The 27,513-nt window shown below is 37.0% G+C and overlaps 1 protein-coding gene across 2 annotated transcripts in view; it reads right to left on the bottom strand.

The window, feature by feature from the left end:
* ADAM22 (ADAM metallopeptidase domain 22) overlaps positions 1-21,372 on the bottom strand; it is a 209,559-nt gene extending 188,187 nt beyond the window's left edge. For both annotated transcript variants that reach the window (XM_045564912.1, XM_045564913.1), the window contains exons 1-2: positions 21,214-21,372; positions 20,596-20,756 (exon numbers count right to left, since the gene is read on the bottom strand). In XM_045564912.1, the coding sequence (XP_045420868.1) occupies positions 20,596-20,756; positions 21,214-21,298 (246 nt within the window). In that variant the 5' untranslated portion in view covers positions 21,299-21,372. The remainder of the gene's footprint in view (positions 1-20,595; positions 20,757-21,213) is intronic.
* Positions 21,373-27,513: the final 6,141 nt, after the last annotated feature.

The following is a 27,513-nucleotide window of genomic DNA, read 5'->3' as shown; positions in this document are numbered from 1 at the left end:
AGCCGGGCGTGGTGGCGCATGCCTGTAGTCCCAGCTACTCGGGAGGCTGAGGCAGGAGGATCGCTTGAGCCCAGGAGTTTGAGGTTGCTGTGAGCTAGGCTGACGCCATGGCACTCACTCTAGCCCGGGCAACAAAGCGAGACTCTGTCTCAAAAAAAAAAAAAAAAAAAAGACATGCTAACAGTGTCTAGTAAAGTCAGAATCACAGGCAGACTATACCTTAGTTATGAAATATATCTTAATACAAGAAAAAACCCATAAATGTATAGATTTCTAGTTAGTTTTATAACCTCGTGTCTAAATATAAAAAGAGACTAAAACCCTTAATCTCACAACTCTTATCTTCACTGGCATGAACTCAGCTCTTAATAGAAACAATTTCATGTCAAAGGCTAACAGAACTTGACCCTCCCAGTATCAGAAACAGAAAGAACAAGAAAATAAAATCACAGGAGCCATCGCAGGATGGTGGAGCCCTAGAGCCACCAGCTGTATTAGAGCCGTTCACTTCCTCCATCTGATCAGATGCTCAACCTTAACCAAACTGGATACTGTGTGCTGTGTATGCCATACGTGACCCAGGTCTCTACGCTGCTGCTGTGTTTTGATACAAAGCTGAATAAATTCTGTAGTTCTTTCCTCTATTGAGGCAAATTAGGACAGTTTAATGAGATCTTTATGCATCTGACACGCTAGGTTAAAGAAAGGATTCCTACAAGACGTCTTAATTATTTTTTACAAAGGAAAAATGCTGGGCACAGTCATTCTTTCTGTGCTTTATGATAGTTTTTTACTTGTTGCTTTGAGGCAAATGAATACTTTCAAAGTAACATGGAGATCAGTTTTCATTTAGTTTATTAAATGATACCCTAGAAGAATTTATTCATGTCCTAAAAGTGTGTAGGTTATAGCTCTGAATTTTCCCCACTGGGCTTCTGGGAAGCTGCCTCCTAGCAAGGGCTCCTCACTGAGGCATTCCCCAGATTGGCATCCTTAGCAACTCGCCACTGAGCTCTCCTCTTTGTCCTTTGCTGGCCTTCCCTACATGCTCTTCCATCTCCATTACCACCAAGTCCTAAGCCCCTACTGTGTGCACAAGACTCCATAAAAACCACAGGGGACTCTGAGGAAGATATAGTCTCTGCCTACAGATTTCTATTATCTGGAAAAACATGTTACTATTGTTCAAGGCAGTAATACAACCCAGTACTAATTGTTTTGTCCAAAAGAGTTTTCCCTCTGTTTTAAAACTGTGAGAAGTTACTTATGAAAAGATGCAGAGGATAGTGGTTAAAACTCCAGATTCTGGAATCAAATTTCCTGTGCTACATCTCTTCCTAAACTGAATGATCTTGGGCAAGTTATTTAAGCTCTCTGTGCCTCAGTTTCTCTATTTGTTAAACTGAAACAACATTACCTACCTCTGAGGATTGCTGCAAAGATTAAATACACAAAATGAACTAACTCCATAAATGTTAGGTATATTATTCTACCACACGAACAATAAAAGTTCAAGCACTATGAACAGAATTTTATGTTGTATTCAGGAATCAGAATTGTTTTTGCTTTCCTTGTCACTTCCACATGACATTTCCTCTACCTTTCTCTCACTGAGGTCCATGCCTGATAGCTACATCACCTTCCACCTTCAACCCTATACCACATGCCTCTGTATCCCCAACATTTGGCACCTTGCTTGGCACAAAGTATGTGCTCACTCTACAAATTTAAAACAAATCTAACAACTGTTATCTGACAATAACATGGACAAAAGTTATTTTGCAAATTGTAATTAGCCAAAAATGAAAAGTAGTTCTCAGGACCATAACATAATAAAGGTTGCTTTCATATAAACTACTTTATTGGTTTCTTTGTGAGTTCTCTAATAGTTATAAGCACTATCATTGTTATATAGAATGTAAGCTTTATCAGTTTATGCATTCCACTGATTCTCCTTAAATACTTCAGACCTGTGTTCCTATGTCATTTGGCTACATGACTTGAACAGGCTTTACCTACAGGTCAGAGGGAGAAGAATCGAACTCTGAGCTTTAGGGAACATCAATGAGTTATGTGATCCATTCCCCACTGTGAGGAAACCAACATCTACTCAAAATCATTTTGAAAAATAGTTGTTGCACCTGTTCTATTAGTTCTTGAGACAGTTCTTTACCCCCATTTGTAGTCTGTTCCAATGCTGAATCATCTGATTTTCTTTTTTACATAGCTAACAAAACTCTTTCCTAATGCATTATAGGCCTATTTCCTCCATTTGGGAAACCAGATATGTTCAAAGATGGCTTGGAAGTACGCCTCTCATCTCTTAGGCACAGTAGAAAGTATTTACTACTTAGTAAGCTTTATCGCAGGCTAGCACTAAAAATATCTAGCAACCACATAGGATAAAACATCCTGCAAAATGAGTAATTTATAGTCATGTATGTAGCAAATATAAAACAGAAGTACGTTTAAGTGCATGGAAGTAATATTGTCTTACAAAGAAGAATCCAAATGTATTACACTGTGGGATTGTGGGAAGAGGAGAGGGATGGATTACCTTCAAACACCATAGTTTAAAAAGTGAAGTATGCTTTTCCTTGGTGAGATAATCTAATACTGAGACTGCAGGATGAAACCAAAAATACTGCCAGAGATGAGGATGATTCCAAATATTTCTTCCCAGTACTGCTTCCAGTAAGACCTTCCATCACCAATCTTCTTTGGAGTAGTCATCTTGTTCTCCATACTGGACACGCACACTCTGGCCTTGGGGTCATCATACTACTGGTTGTTCTCCTGTCCTGGAATACTCAGTTCCTAAGATACCTGCATAGCTTACTCCCCACTTCCTTCAAGTCTTTTCCTAATGTCACCTTCTCTGAGGCCTAATAGACTACCCTACTAAAAGTCACAACCTATGCCACCTACACTCACCTGCACTACCAATCCCCACTACCATGCTATATTTTTTCTTTTCCATAGTACCTACCCACCTTCTAATACACTGTATAATTTATCACTTACTACGTTTTTGTCTATCGGCTAGAACATAAGCCCCAGAAGAAAGAAAGAAAGAAATTTGGGGTTTTCTTAACTCACTGATGTATCCCAAGGACCCAGAATAGTGCCTGTCACATAGTAGGCACTCAATAAATATTTGGGGAATGAATTAAAAGGATATCAGTTCACAAATCAAATCACAGGAAATAATTCCATTACATACATACACTACATTAGTGTTACCCAAAACAATTATCGAGCCTTACCTCAACTATAAAAGAACCCACAGAAAAATTTTAATTATAGAGCTGGCAAGTTTAAATTTCTTAAGAAAAGGAACAAGAATCAAAGTCTATTAAATATTTGCCAATCCCCCCAGTTCCTCATTATTCAAAGACAGAACAACAAAAAGAATCAAGAATCTCTAGTTTTAGTGAAAACATGCTGCAGAGAACAGGAGCTATAAAAAGGCATGATTAATAGCTTAAATATAACGAAATACCCAATTGTACAAGGGCGAGAAGGTTCAGAGAAAAGTATAGCTGTTTCTTCTCTCATCAAGTGAAATGTAAGGACTAAAACCGACTCAGTGGCCTTATGGAGATGAGATGTCCCACAAATACTCTCTCTCTCTCTCTCTCTCTCTCTCTCTCTCTCTCTCTCTCTCTCTCTCTCTCTATATATATATATATATATATATATATATATACACATACACACACAAACACACACACACACACACACACACACACAAACACACACACCCTACTACCACCAGCAACAATACTATCTGTACTTGGAGCTCTTTTCTTCCTGAACACTTTCTGCAGTGAACATATGATGCTAAAATAAAAGCATACGGACTTCTCCTAACCTAATTATTTCTTGAGGAAGAGAAATAACACAAACAACTAACTTTGGAATAACATATTTTGGAAAGACTGTTGAAAACTGTTAGAAATTCAGGAACACATTGTTGATTGATTAAGTGTTAAAATATTTATTAAATACGAGAATCCACTGTAAGAACATGGAAGTTCTTCCACTGAGCTAAAGGTTAGATCTAATGCTGGGCCCACAGTCATCTTACTAAGAAGCTGAATAATTTAAGGTCACAACTAGCTCACAAAAAGAATACAATGATAAAGAGTGAAGATGCTGGGTGTGGTGGCTCACACCTGTAATCCCAGCATTTTGGGAGGTGGAAGCAGCAGCATTACTGGATGCCAGGAGTTCAAGACCAGCCTGGGCGACATAGCGAGATAGCAAGACACCATCTCTGCAAAAAATTAAAATAATTAGCTGGGCATAGTGGCACACATCTGTAGTCCCAGCTAACCAGGAGGCTGAGGCAGGAGGATCACTCGAGCCCAGGGGTTTCAGGCTGCTGTGAGCTATGATCCTCCCCTTCACTCCAGCTTGGGTGACAGAGTGAGACCCTGTCTTTAAAAAAAGAAAAGTGAAGAGCCAGAGTAGAAAGGGAAAAACAGTGAATTGAAAACAACAAAGTTTTATTAAAAACCATATTGAAAACCACTGAATTGTATACTCTAAATGAGTGAATTTTATGGTACATAAAGTATATCTCAATAATGCTGTTATTTAAAACCACATTAAAAAATCAGTATTATTAGCATAAATATGTTTCAGATGTAAGGCAATTTTAGTTTTCACAGAAGAAGAAGTGATTTTGTTGTAACTGCTACCTTCTGTAAAATTTTGGAAGCCCCTTCTCCTTCACCTGTCTGTTCCTTTTAATTTACATTTTGCAGTCTTCAGATAAAATCTGTTTTATTTAATAAAAATCTGATTTATTTTTAAAAATCTGCTATTAAAATTGAGCATTTTATCCACTAATCTGGTAGTTATGCTTTTGGGAACATCTGTAGTGAGCCAAAGCTGGAATCCAGAACTAGCACCAGAGTCCAAATCATCCTATTCTCCTGCGGTATATGATGCAAACCACAGCTCTTGTGAACACAGAGAAATCTAGTGATTTGTATATATAAAGAACTGGCTACCAGTTTTATAACAAGAAATGATAATTATGGGAGCTAAAAAAGGAGCTAACATTTATTGAGCTCTTACTATATGCCAAACGCCCAGCTACAGCTTTATGTATATTATCTCTTTTAATCCTCACAACCACATATGAACTGGCTACTATTCTTATTCACATTTTATTGATGTAAAAAGTCAGCATTAGAAAAGTTAAGTGCTTGCCAAGTTCACACAGTTAGCCAGTGGCAGAGGTGGCCTTTGAATCTATGCAGTTTAATTCCAAGTCCTCTAACTCTTAGTCATTATTCTATACTGCTTTTTAAAGAAGAAAATCACATCAAGGACTTACTTTATGAAAAATTAAGATATTCTAAACTATAGTAGATTCTGCAGTACTAAAATAATACATAAACACAAAGAATTATTAACAAAAGGATCGATATGGATAACATTAAACATTTTTTAAATCATCTGTTATAACAAAAGATACCATGGGAAGAATGAAAGGATAAGCCACAAACTGGAAAAAAAAAAAAAAACCTGCAACCCATGTAACCAATAATAGAAAAGAAACCAGAATATTTTTAAATGCCAAAAATCCATAAGAAAAAGGCAAAAATCCCAATAGAAAAATTAGGGAAGTCTGAACAGGTCAGCCAGAGGAGAAAATGGAGATCAACAAAGGTGCTCCACCTCATCAGTCACAGGGAAATGGAAAGTAAAATAATTAGATACCATTTCATAATCATAATATTGTTAAAAATTTAGAAGTTCTTCCGATTCCAAATAGTGATGAAGATGGGATATAAAGAAATTCACATGCACTACTGGCAGAGTGTAAATTGCTATATCACTATTTGATTTGGCAGTGTGTGGGGAAGTTGAGAATGTGCAAACCCTAGGAATCAACAATTTCACTTCTAAATATATATGCCACAGAAACTCATGCAAATGTGTGTATCAATGGCATACACTGCTTATAACAGCAAAACACCATAAACAACCTATAAATACTACTAACAGGAAAATGAATAAATGATAGGTTTATAAAATAGAAAGCCAGGAAGCAATAAAAAGGAACGAACTCTATTCTTTTACCTGTATCATCATAACAGATCAAAAAACAATGTTGAGGGGCAAGAGGATATGCATGATACCAAACACGTACATTTTAAAAACACACAAAGCAGTAATATATATTGTTATGGATATATATTTATGTATGGAAACAAAACCAAGGAGGATGCACACCAACTGCAAGATAATGAGTTCCTCCGGGAAGGAAGGGGAAATAGAAGGGCAAGAGAGCATCCATTGAATCTGTAATGTGTATTTCTTAAAAAAAAAAAAATTACTAAATTTTGTTCATTCTGGGTGATGAATCCAAGGGTACCTGTCACATTATTCTACCTTTGTGTATGTCTGAACTATTTCAAAAACTCAAGCTTTTTACATTTAAAAGAGTAACTCAAGAAATTTTTACAAGCATCTTTACACAATTTCACTGATACCATAAAACAGCTAAGGGATGAGTAAAGAACCACAGTGATGTCTCTACTGTTGCTAGGAAAACTACAAGAAGCAAAAGATAATGGCTGGAAACAGCAAGGAGGCATATGTTTTGGTTTTTTTTTCATCTCATATTGATAACCTTTATTTTTTTTTAATATTATTTATTTCAGCTTATTATGGGGGTACAAAAGTTCAGGTTATAAGGAAGCATATGTTGATTCAACCTTTGAAACTCTTTTTAAACCAGACCTGTCCAAATGAAGGGCTGCCTCATATGTACTGAGTACTCATCTGTCAGGAATCCTGTAGCGCGGTTTTTAAAACTATACAAAACATCATGAGCCTTTAGAGGGCTCTGCAATCATTTTAGTGTACCATAGCCAGGATTTTTTAGAAAATGAAATAGAACACAGCAGAATGAAACATATACCATTGCATGTAATAAGGATAAATATGTTTTCATGACACACTTATTTTGATCTTTGGTGTTTCCACATGTCTACACAAAAGCTTTTACACAAATGTTCACAGTAGCATTATTCATAATAGCAAAAGAGTGAAAACAAATGTCCATCAAGATAAATGGATACATTTATCCAATGGATAAAATATTATTCGGCAATAAAATGAAATGAAGTACTAATACATGCTACAACATGGTTAAAACTTGAATACATTATGGTAAATGAAAAATGCCTGTCACAAAAGACCAGATAGTGTATGATTTCATTTGTAAGAAAAGTCCAGAATTAGCAATACTATAGAGATAGCAGATTAATGGTTGCCTAGGGCTAAAGGCAGTGGTGGAGGGGTGGGGGGGATAGTTTGGGTAAATGGGTATGCGTTTCTTTTTGAGGTGATGAAAATGTTTCAATATTGATTGTGGCAGTGGTTGCACAACTCTGAACACTAAAAAATTTTGAATTGTACAGCATTTTTAAATGGGTAAATTCTATGGTATGCAAATTATATCTCAGTGAAGCTGTAATAAATGTGTAAGTAAAACATGAATTATTTTGTTCCTGAGATTATACTAGGTCAACTGAAGTCATGAAAATTGTTAAAGATTTCATTTCTGCAGGACAATCACTTGATCTGTATCTTTTAATGTGGGGCCTCCTCTCCATTATATGTCCTTACTTTTCTTCTGGTCTTAAACCTATTTTCAGATCCTTCATTCACACTAAGACATAAGTGCTTGAAACTACTTATACCTTAATGACTATTCTCTACTTTTTGCTCGTTTAAATCAGCATGTTCAGATCTTTTAGAGGCATGGAGATTTCACAGACTATGGGTAACATTTACCTCCTAAGAAACAAAAACATTATAAAATAACATAAATACTATATATTAAATTGTTATTAATCAATATTATAATCAATAAACCTATATAATTAATACATCTTCAAATTTATATATTTTATTATAATTTATATTTTTAACTATAAAATGAAGTTTATATTTGTATATAAATTTAAATAATTCATTCATATTTAATAATATAAATATCTTATACATTTATTAATCCATAAAAGTGAGTAAAAATTAGAGAAAACTCAAATAAAAATTATTAGACAAGAAAATATCTGGGGCTTAGCTACAGGGGGAAATAAATGAGGATACTGTCCTTATTTCGAAACCATAGTTTAAAAAAAAAAATCAAAACCCCAAGAATAAATATCAAGGGAAATCCTTGGCTGGATATGTCATATGAATTCAGATCCATCAGAAATACTGTATGTCACTCTCTCAGAAGACATAAATCATTGTCTTAAAGAAAATGCAGCTCCAGGCAGCAAATGACAAAGTGTGATGAATAAAGTCACATACAAAGGTTAAATAGCTTGGATTTATTTTTGTTGGAAGAGTCGGGGCTATAAACTGACATGAATGATTTTGTCACAGTGATTAAAGTGGTCCCGAGACAGCAAGGCGGCTTTATGTGGTAGAATGTCAGTATGCCAATCATCGTCCACCTCCCTGCCACTTTCTCTGGCATGCTCTCTCCGCTTATCACCGTGGCCCTGCCTTTCTTAATAAACTCTGCCTCAGATTTGAAGCAAGAGGGACAGCTATTTCAGTTCAGACACTCACTGTGAGGGGATCCTCACAGAACCTGGGCACGCTGTATACCAGGTGGCTCTGCTGGGCCAGCAGGAGTCTATGTGGGGAAACAGAAAGAAAGAGCTCAGAGTTTAGGAGTAAATGTGGAAGGGGGCCCAGGATCTTCTCCACCCCATCCTACAAAAATTTGAATAATCCAGAGAAGAGAAATACTGTAACTATTGGAAATATCTCATAAAATCACTAACATAAATGGTCACAGAACTTTTTTTCAAAACTTTGAAGCAGAAAATTAAAACAAAAATAGACCATAAATATTTACTGAGCAGAGACTGTGGGTCAAACACAGTGCTAAGCAATGAACATTAGTGAATATGAATGACCAACTTTAAATTTAAGACTATATGTAGCTCATGAGAACACCCAAGTTATCAGTGCCCTATGCCCCTCTCCTGACACACACATAAGCATGCACAATTTTATGCCACGCCTACAAGGTTTTACGCCACGCCTACATGGTTTTACTTTTAGTATACCTGCAAAAATGCCTCATCATTCCTTCAGACTGAATAGGAATCCCGTAGCAATGCAGCAATGGATCGCTATCCTGTAGCAATGGATTACTGTCAAAGACTTTGAGAAGTGACATGCTCAGCTAGAGTGGAAGGTGAACTAAGCACATAACTCAAAGCTTAAACCCAGGGGATTATGAGCCATGAGAATTAGCAAAATGATTTTAGGAAGGAGATTATTCCAGCAGTAAAGAGCAGAAAGGGACCCTACAATCCACATCCAAAGAAGAGAACGAATGAGGGACAATTTAAGGGGAACAAATGAATGAGTGAAAAAAAGAAAAAATACAGGTTTAAAAGTAAGTAGTTAAATGGAAAGCTTGTTGAACTATAACACATTTTCTAAATCCCAAAATAAGTTAAGTCCAGCAATGTGCAACGGGGATGGTTCCCAACACTGCATGTAAATAACCTTTCAGAGACTTGTTTTTATTTTAGTTGCTAAGAGAAAGAGAGACACTTAACAGAAATAGAGTGGGGGGGAAATATTATAAAATAAGCCAAACGTAATAGGGAATGAAAACAGAGGAAGGTTATAGTCACAGGAAAATGACAAATGGAAAGAGGCTACGGGAAAGTGATAGAGCCTGTTCTGAGAGATGAGGAAAGAAAGAAATGAAGAGAAAAGAAAAGAAATAACTGAACAGAGAAAATATAAGAATAAAAGTAGGGGAGTATAAAAATGAAACAGGGCTCTCTGTAAGTCATGGCATCAACAAATTCATTCAGTCAACATTCGCTTGTTGAGCTCTAGCTACTAACAAGGAAGAAATAAAAATGAAGATGAGCGTCCATGACCTTCACTCCATGTTATTCTGTACAATTAAATTCAAATAAAATAATTTTTAGCCCATCACCCTACAACTGCAAACTTTATGATTTCATAATCAGAACACTTAAATGCCCTGAACAACTCATTAATCAATAACCTCAAGTAGATTTCACATTAAATTAGTTATGAATTAATAGTACTTTTCCGTCATTAACTGTGAGAGAACATTGTCTATGCAAGATCATTAAGAACTGTAAGGACATCATACTAAACTTACCTCAGAAATTAAATGAGAATTCTCAGTATCTAAGCACCAATATTTTTTCCCTTTTTTTAATCCTAGAGGATTCTGAGAGTGAACAAAAATTGCTATACACTGTAGTTCGAAATAGTCTTACCTCTAGTCATTTACCCAGCCAGAAATGGCTTCACCTTTGGTGACAGCAATGAACACTTCTTAAATTTCACCCACCTTCTTATCAATCAATATCTGCCCAAGTTAAAAGGTACTTTTATGATGAAATAAGTTAGAAAAAAAGCAATGTACTATTTATAACTAAGCCAGTTGTACAGGATCATAAAATATGAGAAAAATTTTATAGTCCTGAATCAAAACTTTTATCATCATCAATGATGTTTAAGTTTCTATCAAAGTTAATAAAACTCTTCCTAAGAAATGATTGGCTTCATCATTCAACATAGCAGTAAATTTATAAATGCATCTATTTTTAAAAAATCCTTAAAGTCTTTCTGGAGGGCACATCACCATACTTCTAACTATTGCTGAGCTGCAATACCAAAGTCTCCTTGAAAATTCACTATCTATGGTAAACAAAGACTGACAACAAAACCGTCCATCTCAGTAACAAATTTTCCAGACTCCAACTTAGAGAATCTTCATTCACTCAACATACATTTATTTAACACATAGCACATACCATTCAAAATGAGACTGTTGCTTATTTTGTACAACTAAATATGATTTTTAGAGTATCAAAAACTCCCGCGTAAGTTAGGAAATCAACCTTTAACTGGGTCTCATCTCCTGACCCAGGAGAGGCACAGTGTCTAGAGTTTACATTACAAATGGGAAGAAGAGTAGCCCCCTTAAAGTCCTCTCCCACTAGCCTGCAGACTTTAGAAAGGAGAAGGAGGAAAAAGAAGAGGAGGAGAAAGGGAGAGAGGAAGAAAAGGAGGAGGAGAAAGAGGAGGAAGAAATAAGGAGGAGAGAATAAAGTAGGAGGAAGGAGAAGAAGAAGGAGGGGAGAAGGAAAAGGAGGAGGAATTCTTCCCGCTGAATCAAACACTTAAAGTTCATGGGGAGGAGGAAAATAATCCCAGGGACCATCAGAGCAAGCCTGGCTATAAAAAAAAAAAAAAAAAACCCACAAGGTTCTCTTTAAAAACTGAAGACCTAGATCAAGAGTGGAGCCAACCAATAAAACCTTGTTGGCTAAGATTAAAAACTCAGAAAGTGCTTCAGACTCTCCCAGGCAGCTCTCTGTAGTTGAGCCATGAGGATACTGTGCTGACCCAGCACAGTGGACCTAGTATCTTGTTAACTGCTCTCTGATTTCTCTGGGCCTCACCTCCCACCATCCTTTTACCCAGAGCCTGTTCCTGCCCATATATGCTGATCCTAGATCACTCCTGAACCATCTGCCTTGCTCCTCCTCCAGCCTACCCTAGATTAACACCACCAGGCTATGCATAACCTCGACTGCCACTGATGTCTGCTGAAGATGCACAGCCGGGTTCCTGGGCAGAGAACCCTGACAGGATATTCCAAAGGTATTAAAAATCCACTAGGGAATTCAAGGAACTCTGCAGAACCAGGTTCTGTCAAGCGGCAGCTCCTCCAGCAGCATCTTGCTATCTAAGCCAAAGAAAGAGAAACCACTTCAAGAAAAAGCTTGAGCTATGACCAGGAACAACAAATTTTTATTTAACAGCCTAATCCTAACATCCTAATCTCTCTAGTAGAGGAAATGCAGGCATTTTCTCCCAAACAAGCCTACTTACAAGGCATACTGGGAAAAAAAAAAATTCAGAATAGAAATTGACCAATTAGAGGCAAAAGCTAGAGACATGGGGCATTGCCAAGTAGAATTAAGCAGTCTAACAAAACTGTCAACCAAGAATTCTATGCCTCAGGTAGAAAACAAATATTTTTGATGGCACCTACTTTATACTTTATAAGAATTTTTTAAATTTATAAGTAATAATTGTACATATTCATGGGATACACAGAGATGTTTCAATACATATAATGTATAGTGATCAGCTCAAGGTAATTAACATCCATCATCTCAAACATTTCAGGTAGAAAATTGTAAAACCACTTACAAAATACAAGCTCTTGAGGCCTATCTCCAGGAAAGCATCATTGATTTCTCATCTTCAAAGAGTTATCTAATCATCTTTACTTGGGACAAAAAATGCAACAAAAGGGCAACTATTGCTAAGTGGCAAAAATCCCCTGGTACAAAATTAATTTTTAAAAAGGTGAAGAAAAATGTTCATTTATCCTTGCTGACACACAAAGATTCTGAAAATCTCAATAGATTTAGGGGCCAAGGAGAATGATTGAGTTCTTTACTCCTTCTCTTTCCAGTTAGAATTGCTGAGATTTCTGGATCATGGTACAGCATTTTTGATTTTATTTTCAAAATCAAGTTACATATAATAGTCTGTCTTGGGGAAAACAAAACAGATTTCTATTTTAAAAGGAACTCAAATGCTGAAATCAGAAGTAAAGAACAGCTAGAAGTCTAAAATCATTTTTATATGAAGTATTTCTATTTTTAAAAAAACAGTATGTTGAACTCTATTTTGATTATGTGCAAAATAATTGCAAGTCAGCCAGAGAGAAGACCTGGGCAGGGCCAAAAGTATCTTAAAGAAATAATGTTAGGTATGGTCCAACACAGAGATGAATGGGAAAGCACGTGTTAAATAAGCAAAGATTACAAAAAGATTATTTTTATGTTGATTCCTAACATTTTAAGAATCCTATTTCTCAGTTTTATCACTCATTATCTGTATGACCTTAGGTAAGTTAATTAGCTTCTGTAGCCTCAGTTTCCTCACTTATAAAATGGGTATATTATTATAATAGTATCTACCTCATAATGAGAGATAATGCATGTAAAGCACTCAGAACAGTGCCTGGTATATGGTAAATAAATGTTACATATTATTTATATTTTTATATCTAACAATATATATTATTATTCATATTAATTCTTATTTTTTCAACTCTTTCCCCCAATGTTTGCTTTCTAGTTCTTTTATTATAAAAGTAAACACATCCAACTAGAGGTTCACAGAAGCTGTTAATTTTTGCTATTATTGATTATGTATCTCTTTTACCTGAATGATTTAACATTTAGGACTCTGGAGCTACTAATTTCATAAAGACAGAGAAGACATTTTGTACTTTTTCTTTTGGGGAAAGATATATGAATATGGATCTCTGGTTAGCACTTAATATTTCTGTTTATGGAACTTTTACCACAAAAGAGCATATATAATTTTGGTATTGATTGCTGAATACTAAAATCTTTGATTTACAATGAAAGAGTATAGCAATCAATGTACATATCTAGAAACAGAAGACATGTTCTTCTAGAGGTGTTCTTTACCTTTTAAATATAAAATATCTTTACAAATTCCATTTTCATTCTCAAGATCATAAAAATGAAGCATTCCTGTTGTGTTCTGCGAGCTTCTTCACTATTGTATAATTCTAAATATACATATATACATTTTCAAACATTCCAAGAAATATTATCCTAAGTGAAGTATCTAAAGAATGGAAAAACAAACACCACATGCACTCACTACTAAATTGGAACTAACCGATGAGCACACACGTGCATAGAGGGAAGTAAAACTCAACGGAAATCAACCACAGGGCAGAGGGGAGGAGGGGACAGGCGAAAACCTAACTAACGGGTACAATGAATAATATCTGGATAATAGGCACTCTTATAACCATGACTCAAGCATTATAAAAGCGATTCATGTAACCAAAATTATTTGGACCCTTCAATACTTTGAAATTTAAAAAAATTGCAAGAAATATACAATTCCAATCGGATAAATGTAAGAAATCTTTGACCCCAGTGCCACCGAATGACATCTAAAGAACTGCTGGTGGCCCCTACCATAAGACCAGTTTACATAATGGTTAAGCACACAGGCAGGGCAGTGGAGCTGAAGTGCCTGGGTTCAAATCCCTTATCAACTTTGTGATTTTACAGATGATAAGTATTACCTGTCACACATGATTTTTGTGAGGATGCAATGAGTTAATGTACATCAAGTACTCAGAAGACTCTTTGGCACATAGAAAGTAACGATGTAAGTTACCATATATTTAAATACTTTAGTATTAATATATAACATATACAGTAATATTATTACAAGTATTTTTTTATTTTTCTCTTTTCCTTCCTCCTTCTCACCACTCCCCTCAAGGTCTCCTCCTTTTCTTCTGCTCTCTCTCCACCCAATTTCATAAACATCTTCTTTACCTTTTGGACTTATCCATGATACTTAACGATAAATGTGGCCCTATCTTATGGAGCTGTTTAATACTACTGACCTTACAGATTCCTGCTCTGTGTGTCACGAGAAAAAAGCAGGCCTCTCTCCAGGAAAGGAGAAGCTCTAATTGTTAAAAACGACAGAACTCTTGGCACTCTTTGCCAATATGAGAAAGCAAATAAAACTATGAACAATGTTTATCAATCCATAAAGTCTTAAAGCTACTCACAGTTCCCTGTGTGTAGCTGTAAAGTAGTGATGAAAGACTGGTTCCTTTTGTGTACAGTAAAATCACTAGGTAGAATTTCAAAGATACTCCCAAAAATATATATAAATTGGGATCTCATGGAAGAAGACTTAAGGGAAACTCCTATAATTCTGAATTTTACTTTAACTATTTAATTGAAAGAGAAGATGGTTGGTAGGAAAATCAAAATGCATTGTGAAATGTCTCCATCCTATTTATAGCAGTAGAACAAAGTTTTGATTGGTGGCAAAACTTTATCAGTATTGAGCTATGTAGTTTAACAAATGCACATTAAAAAAAATGTTTGTGCTATCCTTGCAAAATACTTCCAAAGTTGTAATTCCTAGGAGCCCTTTTCTGCCAGGGAAGCAGTACTGCAATTTACCGTCAGGCTGACTCAGTGCTCCCAAATGAAAGAGCATAATGTTAAGTACAGCTCATCCATGCTTAGGCATATGTATAAATCTATTCATAAAAATGGAGCACACCTACTGCTCCCATCTTGCTGCCATCTTTCATTTTTCCCATTCATTACTGGTTATCAAAATGATGATAAACTGTAGATCTATATCCTTGGCAACTGACTACTTCAGAATTTACACTTTACAGGGAAACAGGGAAAAAAGTAGCCCATCTATTCACTGACAACGAAGACTTCTGACGAAAAGAAATTTTGCTACTTGTAAAGAAATATAATCACTGGGTGAAAAACAAATTATTCAAAATGTATGGGGTGACCACACAACAAAATAAACCACAAAATAATCTATCCTTGATGCTACAGTAAATCTGTGTGATGCTTAGATGGCAAAAAAGAAGTCATCAGTGAGGTGCTTATTGAATAAAATAGCAATTATGTGATTATCAGTTATCAAACCATCAGTAAGACTCAGTAGGTGATATCTTGCTGATATACGAGGCCAGTTAAAAATGTAAGTATCATCCTTTTACCTGAAAACATACAATTCTTTTAGCACAAATAATTTCAAGACAGAAGAAAGGAAGACTCTAAATATTTTGGAGATTCTAGTCCTGTGTGCTATTTTCCAAAACTGAAATTACTTCAGACTAGGTAAACAACCCTGGGGATAGCAAGGTTACCCATAATCAAATATGATTACTCTGACTACCATTTCTAGGACTTCGTAGCATAATAAGCTTTCAGTATGGGTGATCATCCCACTTGGGATAAAAATAAAGTATGCATTGAAGTTACTGAACATACAGTAAAGAAATCTTTTACAATAGGTACTCATATCAATAGAATTACTATTTCACACCAAATTGTCAGCATTTAAACAAAACTAAAATGAAAATTTCTTCCAAAATTTAAGTTTTCTTCTGGTCTCATTTAGGGTCAAAAACTGAAAGAAAGATACATTAAGAGTAAAATTAAAGTGTTTTATATCATCATAGTTCTTGTGAGATTTCTGAAACATTACGTAATACATTACTCATTTCCTTACTTTTTAAAATTTAAAAAAATTTTAATTGACATATAATAATTACACATATTTATGGGGTACATAGTGATGTTTCAATACATATGTATAGTTATCAGATCAGGATAATTAGCATATCCATCTTAATCAATGGCTTGATCTTACCAACTGAAGAGTAATTCCTGAATTGGGTTAGATGACCTATAAGGTCTCTTCTGTTCCTAGGATTATTTGATCCCACTTACTTATATAAATTCAAGTAATGTGTAACCTACTTCTGGGAATGTGTTAAACTTAGGTAATTAAGGCACCATTTTGCATTCAAGTAATGTCATAAAATTTCTAAATAGTATTCATGCAGCCTGAGGGAGTTAATGTTATTTAACAAAGACTTATACAGTGCTTACTTATGTCCAGCATTGTTCTAAGTGCTTTATAAATATTAACTCATTTATACAGTATTTTCAGTATATTCAGTAACTAAGTTCTTATGAAGCTTAATGATTATGTGCACTGGCATTTACCAGTGAATTAAAGTAAACAGCAACATTCATTTACTCTTTGAAATTAAAATTATTCATTTCTAACAATTAGGATTATCCCACAATAACGTGAATCTGGTCAGTTAACTCTTCTTACTGAAATCCTTTGCCTTTAGGACAAAAGTTCAAATTCCTCAACAAGTTATAAATGTGCTACAGCATCTACTTCCTGCTTTCCTGTTTTGTCTTATCTGTTCCTTAAATCTTAACTACTTGCAATTAACAAAAACATGTCCTAGTTCCCACATGCCTAGGTACTTACTACCTCTCCAGTTGGATATGCCCACCTCTCCCTTTAATGTGGCAATTTCTAACTTACCCTCTAAACACAACTCAGACAGCCTCCCCAGAAAGCCCACCCTGACTGTTCACCTGGGTTAAGTACTGGGCATTCTCTGTCTCCACAGCTCTGTGTGATCACCTCCAGAAAATCATAGGGCAAAGTATCATTGCAGATTCACTCATTCCTCTTCCCACTTGTTTGTGAACACTTAAAAGCTAGAACTGTATCATTTAACTCTAAATTCCCAGCACCTTGCACAAAAATTGGCATACAGTAGGAGCTCAAGTAAATAAATGCTTCTTAAATAAACAAATCAACAAATGAACATAAGCTTTGTAAATTCACAGAAAATCACCCTGATTTTATTTCTGAAGTAGAAAGGAAGTTGCTAAAAACATCTATGGTACATAAGATGCCGTAAGTTACATCTATTTAATTATCAAGAAAATCGGCCGGGTGCGGTGGCTCACGCCTGTCATCCTAGCACTCTGGGAGGCCGAGGCGGGCGGATCATTTGAGCTCAGGAGTTCGAGACCAGCCTGAGCAAGAGCGAGACCCCGTCTCTACTAAAAATAGAAAGAAATTATCTGGCCAGCTAAAATATATATAGAAAAAATTAGCCGGGCATGGTGGTGCATGCCTGTAGTCCCAGCTACTCGCGGGAGGCTGAGGCAGTAGGATCCCCTAAGCCCAGGAATTTGAGGTTGCTGTGAGCTAGGCTGATGCCACGGCACTCACTCTAGCCTGGGCAACAAAGTGAGACTCTGTCTCAAAAAAAAAAAAAATAGCAAGGGCCATATAAAATCAACTTAAGTTTTCAGGTCCAACAACAGCTCTTAGGGAAACTAGAAATGCCAAAGTTTGAGAAAACTCCATAGTTTCCTACTTGTAGGAAAAGTTGGCCAATAACAACTAGGTCTTTACCATTCTAACTGCCAGATTCAGTTCTAGTTGTCAATGATTCCCACCTGTAGTTTAAGGAGGATGGCAAACTGCAGTGGCTCCCAGGTTATGTAGACATCAATTACTGCGTACCTTACTACGTGCCAGGCGCTGAGATAATTTCTTGTAGTAACTACATTGATAACAAGACAGTATCACTGCTTTCACTTCTGACTTGAATTAATCTATTCATACTCTTAAACCTAAATCGTACCAATTCATTCACATACCACCAAAAACCAGTCATTCTTTTCAATTGCGAGGTTTACTGCTGTAGAAAGTAGAAGCTGCATGGGCCCAAGGTATCTTCTGCCCCAAGCAAGTGGCCTATGAACTAAAAAACTGCAGAAGTGATGCTCCATAAATGGGGAGAACAAGAGGAGGACTGGTGGTCTTTCACCAAAACAGAGAAGGACAGAAGGTACCCTGAAGACATTACCAGCATAAGGCAGAGATTCTGACAGTTTCCAGGTTTAATCCTGTGGTTTTCTTTGTATTTCTACTTCTTCAGTCTCCTTTCCTCTCCCAGAAAGTCTCTGTGATCTGTTCTAAAGCACTGGCTAGCTATATCAGCAAAATCCAGACTACGAAACTCTACCAGATGGAAGACCTCATGTCTTCAGTGAAATTATGGCAAGGGAAAAAAAAAAAAAAAGAAATAGAAGCAGAAAATCATACATTAAAAGACTTAAAAAACAAACAAAACAAAACTAACTGGAGTCTACAGACATTATTTAGGTCCTGGTTCAGGCAAACAAACTTCAATATATACAGTGTATATATTTTTGATAGCAGTAAGAGAAAATATATCATCGTTATATTTTTTAAAAAATCTTTATATTTTATAGGTATATTACTGAAATTTTTTAGGAATGAAATGATATGATTTGCTTCAAAATAATACAGGAAGGGGAAGAAAATAGGTAGGGTATAGAGACAAAACAACACTGGCCATGAGTTGCTAATTGTTGAAGCTGGAAGTTAATTATGTTGTTCTATCTACTTTTATGTGTTTGAATTTTTTAATAATCAAAAGTTAAAATGGGTGTCAGAATATTTCTCCACAGAAATAATCCTAATTAATTGAAAAATAAGACAAGGAAACTGTATCCCCTTGCTTCTTCAGTTTTACCATGGAAACAAGTCAAAATGGAAAAGGAATAGGCATTTACCAAATATTAATTCAAATAAAATAATCCTTCATTAGAGGCTTAGCAAATTATATTTTCTACTACAATAATCTAAAACTTTGATAGATATTACTGTAGCCCTTTAATTTCCTACCTTACATTAAGAAAATTTTAACAGAAGTATTTGTCCACAAATACGGATTTAAGTAATATTTTTCTATTTTTTACATTTTTGTACATACAGAGAAGCTGGCATAATTATCACCCCATCAAGATATATATATACACATATATATATATACACACACACACACACACACACACACATATATATATATATATATATATATACACATTTTTTTTTTTTCGAGACAGGTCTACAGCTCAGCAACAGCACAATCATGGTTCACTGCAGCCTCAAACTCCTGGGCTCAAGACATCCTCCTGCTTCAGTTGCCTGTGTAACTGGGACTACAGGCCCTCACCATTTAGCCCAACTAACTTTTTTTTGTAGAAATGAGGGATCTCCCTATTTTCCTAGGCTGGTCTTGCACTCTAGTCCTCAAGCGATCCTCCCACAGTGCTAAGTTTACAGGCATGAGCCACTGTGCCTGGCCAAGATGTATCTTAAAGTATTGAACATATTTACACAAGTGAAAATGTATAAAACACTGCCTTTGCTTCAGTGAAGTTTACAAAAATTTTCAACTACATGAACAAGTCCAATATGTGCTTACAGGTGGGTGAACTGCCTGCCAGGCTGATGTATGTAAATACAAAAAATATTTACATACCTCCCCCCAAAAATTGCTGAAATTAGGCAATAAGTTCAAAATAATTTTCAGGAATATCTGCGGATTTGTGACATTGATCTAAATATGGGTACAATGATAAACTAGATTTTTAAAACGTTATTTATAAATGCTCAGTAAACACCACACCCCTAATTAAACCAAGAGAGCTGCTACGCACAAAAAAGGGGGAGGAGGACGCCTTTTCCGGAAGGCAGAGGTGCACGGGAACGTCTCCGGTGTACACAAATCAAGTGAACGGAGAACTTAGAACTCTGGCTGATTTTTACAGTTTGGGTTTTTTAGGAGGGTATAGCCTTGGTTTTTACAATTTTTCTACAGTACCACTGTGGGTTAAATCACTTATAAAGTCTTCTCTTTGAGGACCAAAACAGTAACAGTTATTATACTCAAACCCTGCCCAAATACTATGTCCCCTTCTCCCACGGGCCGGGCTTTTGCTTACAGAGCTGAGAGGGCCCCCGCCCCGTAGCTCAGGTTACCGCACCGCGGGAGGCACCCCGCGCAAACTCCCCTAGAGCAAAGCCCCTGGCCTGCGGTTCTTCTGGTGCTTTTTTGTACTCTTTTCCCTTCTTTTTCACCCAGGGAGCGCCATGCATAACTCGCATTAGGATTGCGCTCACTTCAGCCAAGACACCGCGTCTCCAGGGCAACCGAGGGCAAAGGCGGGGTCGCGGGCCGGCCGGCGGCGCGGGGGACCACCACCCGACGGCGCCTCTCACCTGCCGGCCGCCGGGGTCGCCCCGCACCCGCGTGTCGAGCGCGTCGTGCTGAGTTTCGTCTCCGCCACCGGAGCGGTAGATGAGGCGCAGTGGCACGATGCTCTGGCGCTCCAGGAAGCGGTTTTCGTTCCTCTTCTCCAGGTCCGTCACTGAGGCGTCTCCTCCACGCAGGAAGGGGGTGAGGAGGGAGTGGAGAGAAAAGGCGAAAATAATGACCCTGACCCACACTCCTCTATCCTGCGGTCCTATGTCTCCTCTGCCAAAAGCCGCTGCCCCCTCCTTCCCGGACCCCATCTGGGAAGGACGCAGAGACACCAGCCGGAGAGCTTTGGACCAGCTCATCTGGGAGCATCCAGGATCGGGGCCCAGAAGCAAGGCACCCCTTTCCCGTCCTCCCTATTCCTCTTCAAAAGAAGAAAAACAGGCTTTTGACCGGAGGCTTCCAATGCACCCGCTCGCCCCCACACATATATTTTTGCTCCACTTCTCACCACCCTTCCAGATAAAAATTCTCCCCGCGCACCCGGGAAATGGGGGCGCCCCATCCAATGCGCTGCAGGGCTCCAAAGATTCCCGGAAAATGGTACGTCCCGAAGCCACAGAGGGTGGCTAACTTACCTGCCTGGCCGCAGCGCGCCGGGGGGCAGGTCCCTAGGGCGCAGAGCAGCAAGAAGGGCACGGACGCAGCCGCCGACGCCTGCATGGTGCTGCCGTCAGCCCGCCTCGCCCGAGACGCTCAGCTCCTCATGCTGGGGCAGCCGAGTCCGGCTCCCTCGCTCCGCGCCCCGCGGGTCCGCACGGCCGCCTCCTCCCAGCCCCAGCCCCAGCCCCAGCCCGAGCCGGTGCTGCGGATGCCGCGGCTCTGCAGCCTCCACCGCGGCGCTGCCTCAGTGCTGCATTGTGCTCCGCGGGCGCTTCCGCTGGCGGGGGGAGCGAGCGAGTGCTGCATTGGGCGGTTGGCTGTAGCTAAGTGGTTTCTAGCGCCTCCCACCTCATCCCCTGGCAAAGGCTCAGGCGGGCGACGAGCGCTCGGCAGGGAGCGGGCGCCCGGTGCTCTCGCCCCCCGCGCGCCGGCAGGGCCGCGCGCAGGAGAGTCAGCTGGGAAATGTAGTTCTCTCCCCGCCTCTCGCTGCTCTCCACGACGGCGCGGACTGTCGTGACCTCGTGACCGCGAGGTCCTCCACATCCTGCAGACGGGAAGGAGGAAAAGGGCGAAAGAAAAAGGTCGTCGCTGGCAGGCCTTCTAGCACCGGAGGTGCACTGTGCATTTGCAGCAAGCCGGTGTTCATCCACGTTGTCCGCAAAGAACTGTAATATTTCCCACAAAGTGATAGTTCCTTAAGTTATTCTCAGGGAACCGTACCCTCGCGAGTACACGGTAAGTTAATCATTTAACAAATATTCATTGAGAAACTACTATGTGCCGGCAGTTGACAACCGGAAGGACATCGGTACAAGGCGTATGTTCTCGGATACAATTGAGTGTACAGACCATTTTTACAATACGGTGTGAAGAGTGCCCCGGTCGTACATAGAGGAGGGCCATGAGCTCAGTCGCGGGAGTCGGGAGAGCCTCCTGGAGGTCCACGCAGGCACTCGAAGGATGGTCTAGCCCAACTCTCCAGAACGTTTGTTCTTTCTTTAACTCCTGACAACCTCAAACCTATTATCTGAAAACCAAACCTGGGAAACTGCTTTCTCAGGCTGCTTATTCCGTTTTTCTCTAATTACAAATGATAGAAAGTCTTGAGGATAAAACAATAATAAGATAATTATCTAAATAATTAACATTTCTGTAGTAATTTTAGTTTTTTGAAGTTCACATATGTTATCATTTGATCCTAAAGTCAACAATTTGATCAGAATTATTATTCCCATTTCAGAGAGAAGAAAATTAAGGCTTAAGTTGTGCCTTTCAAATACTATAGGCAGTAACCACATGTGGCTATTTAAATTCAAATTAATTTAAATTAAATTAAAAATTCAGGTCCTCAGTCACACTATCCACATTTCAAGTGTTGAAATTGTGGTTAGTGGCTACTGTATTGGACAGGGAAGATGTAGAACATTTCCATCATTGCAGAAAGTTCTGTTGGACAGCACTAGCTTCCAGAACTTAAATAACTTGCCCCAAGGACCCATGGCTAATCATAAAGTAGACTGGGATCTGGATCACCTGCTTTCAGGTCTGAGTCTCTTTTCCACATCTGCGTGGGTGAAACCTGTGTTTGTGTAACCTTCAACTTGATCCTGGTTCTGTAGAACATACAGAAGAATCTTCCACATGATGTTCTTTGGAGTTGTTTTTCTCTTTCCCTGGGGAAAATGTTTTTTACCCCTGCCTCATGTAATGGTTTCAGGTTCCTTCACCATTCTGATGATCTGAAAATATACTCCATTGTGTCAGTGCCCCAGCTAAAGTGTGGTATCCAGAATTAATTATGTATAACTTAGCCATGATTTCACAAGCAAATCTTCTTCCTTGTCCTAAATCTTGCTTAAGAGGACATCCTATTGTATTTTGGTAACCACATTTTATTGAACTCATAATGTCATTTCCCCAAATCTTCAAATCAATGAGACACTTAAGAGACCAATATATGACATGCAACTGTAGCCTGAATGAGATTTCAATAATACACATTAGACCTTAATGCAGGATATTCCATAATAGTTACAGTAAAAGAGAATTAGAACCCAAGGTCCTGGAAAAGTCCTTCACTTTCCTTCTCTACATCATGGACCCAAATTCTTAACTCAGTTCTCTTAATTGGAAGAATGAATTGTACAGGTTTTATAATTATTGCACTGCTCTAAGTATACTCTATTTTTTATTTTTTAAGATTTTTTGAAATAGTTAATTTCAAAACCTAAATACATCAGCTGATGTAATAAAAATTAAAATAGTTTTTTAAGAGTTTGTCTTAGGCTGCTATAACAAAAATATCATAGACTGGGTTACTTAAACAACAAACATTGATTTCTGACAGTTCTGGAGGCTGGGAAGTCCAAGATCAAGGCACTGGCAGATCTGGTGTCTGATGAAAACCATTTCTTGGCTTCTTGCTGTATCCTCACATGGTCCAGAGAGGGCTAGCTCTCTTCATCTTCTTATAAAGACATTAGTCCCATCATGATGGTTCCACCCTCATGACCCAGTCACTTCCCAAAGGCCCCACCTCCATATACCATGACTTCAGGGCTTCAACATAGGAATTTTGAGAGGATTTGAACATTCAGTCCTTAGCAGAGGTTAACAAGATATCATTTGTCAGATTTGTTAGTCTGAATTGTTGGGTGCTTGACATGTTAGAGAAAACAAGTAATAAATTATAAATTTTTTTCACTAGTTATGTACATAGTGTTTAATGTTTGGGAAATTTATTCTGTCAAATTTATGAATTAATTGAATATGAGTCAAAGGAAATTGAATATGAGTCAAAGAACAAGTGAAAGTGATTTTTTTTTACAAAAAATAGGATTGTAAGCTGAGCCTAAAAGCTTAATAATAACTTTGTCTTAAATTTTATGAGTTACCAAATTGAATAACAATGAAATAAAATAATGGTAAGTATTCATTTTGTGAATTAATGCCCCCCTCAGGCAGAAAAAGCTCAAAATATGTGAAAGGGATGGCACATTCTAAGGATCTTAAATGTGGTTCTGTACATGGAACACACAGTTGAACCGCTCCATTACAGTGACCCTCAAGAAAAGAGTAAAATAAAGATAAATTCAGTCAGGAGAGGTAAAACACCTTTATTCACCACTATGGCCTCCGGTTCACCCCATTTCCTGCCATATAACAACATAAATGCATTAAGAAGTCTTTGTGATGTGGCTCCTACAGTGAGGCTAAATGAGAGGGGCACTTTTGAGGGCAATGGAAATCTTCTAAAATTGAATTATGGTGATAGGAGCCCAACTCTAGGAATTTTCTGAAAATCATTAAATTGTATGGTGAATTTTAAGAATTTTATGGGATATAAACTATACTTCAATGAACCTATATTTTTTTAAAGAGGGGCTCTGAAAAAAAGATACCTATTTTAACATAAGGCTAAGGTTAAGTGTAGGAGGGGACAAGCTTACAGCTGAGAAATCCTCTGTTTTCTCTACTCTGTAAAGGTATTGTGATATTAAGGATGGAATGAAAGACTGATGATATGAAAAAATTACAAGTTTTTGCCTATGCCAGTCATATGTCAGTTGTCATTTTAAACTGTAACTCTTTTAATATGGCTGAGTTAACCTTCTTATTTTTACAAATAAGGACTTGTTCCTTCTGAAAAGAGTCTGTGACCTCAGAAACTTGTAATTTCTGCAGACGAATCATAAGCTAATTGAATTTTTAAATGATATTTTGATGGCAAAATGTTTGTAATTATAAAGGCTGGGTGAAGAGCATATGAGAATTCATTTATACTACTCTATACTTTTGTGTTTTTGATAATTTTTAAATGATATTCAGAGGTCTTGCTGCCTCAAGTAAGTTTGTATAGAGAAATAATTAATTGAAAATATGAAGTTTTCATTGTTTAAAAAATATTTTTAAACTTAAAAGAATTCCTACTTGAAATATGAATGTATATTCTGGCCAGAAAGAATGAATCCATATAAATATCTTTGTATGAAACAATAAAATGTTATAGCCTTTATGATTTCTAAACCAGCAAAAAAAAAATTTTAAGTATTTTTAACAAGTAATTTTTAAAATATAGAGAGAATTTTTATTTTCTATGTTGCTGAGAACTAGCAGCAATCTATGAATATACTAAGATATGATAATGGTAAGATGCTAAGATGCTGAAAAGATAACATGTTTAATGGAAATATATACAATTTTTCCAAGATGTATGCGGGTGGTGGGGGAAGGGATTGAGAAATATTTCCCTATTTCTGGCTATATCTTCGCTATTTCATATATATATTTATGTCTACAGTCATGCATCACTTAAGGATGGGAAGACATTCTGATAAATGTGTACTGAGGCAATTTTATCATTGTACAAACATCATAGAGTGTACTTACACAAACCTAGATGGTATAGCATACTACATACTTAGGCTATATACCGTATAACCTATTGCTCCTAGGCTACAAACCTATATAGCATGTTACTGTACTGAATACTATAGGCAGTTGTAACACAATGGCAAGTATTTGTGTATCTGAACAGAAAGGTACAGTAAAAATATAGTAAAAGAGAAAAAGTGGTACATCTATAGGTCACTTACCATGAATGGAGCTCACAGGACTGGAAGTTGCTCTAGGTGAGTCAGTGAGTGAGTGGTAAGTGAATGTGAATGCCTAGGACATTACTGTACACTTAGGCTACACTAAATTTATTTTTAAAATTAAGCGATTGTGCTACAAAATTAGTACAGCTATGCTATCTTGAGGACATAGGAATTTTTCAGCTTCATTATAATTTTATGCGACCACCATTGTATATGTGGTTTGTCATTGATGGAAAAGTCATTATGGGGCACATGACCATATTTCTATACAATTAATTAAGCTAGAAATCAGTAACAGAAAGATAGCTGGAAAATCTCAAAAATACTTGGAGATTAAACAATATATTTCTAATTAACACAAGTCAAAAAAGAAACCTCAAGGGAAATTTTAAAATATTTTGAATTAAATGTTAAAATAAAAATACAACTTAACAGAATTTTAGAGATGTAGTGAAAATAGTGTTTACAGGGAAATGTATAGCATTGAATGCATATATTAGAAAACAAGAAATATTTAAAATCAATAATATGTGTTTACCTTAAGAAACTAGAAAAAGAAGAGCAAATTAAATCCAAAGTAAGCAATAAAAATTTTTGTAAGTTACAGCAGAAATCAATGAAATTGAAAACAGGAGGAAATCAGTAGAGAAAATCAACAAAACCAAAAACTGATTTTGCAAAAAGATCAATAAAATTGATAAACCTCTAGCCAAGCTAACTACAAAAAAATTGAGCAGACATATATTATTAATACTAGAAATGAAAGAGGCATTATCAGTACTGATCCCATTGACGTTAAAAGAATCATAAAGGAATATTATAAACAACATTATGCCCCCAAATTTGATAACCTAGATGAAATGGACCAATTCCTTAAAATATACACTATACCAAAGTTCACACAAGGAGAAATAGATCATCTGAATAGACCTATTCATATTAAAGAAATTGAATCAATAATTAATGACCTTTCAAAACAGAAAGGTCCCGACCCAGGTGGGTTTACTGGTGAATTCTACCAGATTTTTAAAGAAGAATTTAATATACCGAATTCTCTACAATCTCTTCCACAAAATAGAAGCAGAGGGAACACATCCTAACTTATTCTATGAGACCAGCATTACCCTAACACCAAAAGCAGACATTATAAGAAAGGAAAAGTACAGATCAATATCTCTCATGAACATAGATGCAAAAATCTTTAATAACATATTAGCAGATTATATCCAACAATATAAGAAAAGAATTATTCACCTTGACAAAGTGAGATTTAGTCTAGGCTTATAAAGCTGGTTCGATATTTAAAAATTCACTAATGTAATTCATCACATCAATAGGCTAAAAGAAAAATAAAGTGAGCATATTAATAGATACAGAAAAAGTATTTGACAAAATTCAACAACTATTCATGATAAAAACTCTCAGCAAACTAAAAATAGAGAGGAACTTCCTCAACTTGAAAAAGACCATCTATGAAAAGCCTACAGCTAACACCATACTTAATGGGGAGAAGCTAGATGATTTTCTGCTAAAATCAGAAACAAGGCAAGGGTGTCCACTTGTACTCTCCTATTGAAGATTGTAAGAAAAGAGTCTTTTCAGCAAATGGTTCTGGAGCAAGAGGATACCCACATACAAAAAAATTAATGTAGCTCAACTAGACTACACCTTACACAA

The sequence above is a fragment of the Lemur catta genome, chromosome 11 (assembly GCF_020740605.2).
Source record: "Lemur catta isolate mLemCat1 chromosome 11, mLemCat1.pri, whole genome shotgun sequence".
NCBI classification, from domain to species: domain Eukaryota; kingdom Metazoa; phylum Chordata; class Mammalia; order Primates; family Lemuridae; genus Lemur; species Lemur catta.
The sequence above is the reverse complement of the archived record's forward strand: the minus strand, read 5'-3'. Positions and strand labels throughout refer to the sequence as shown.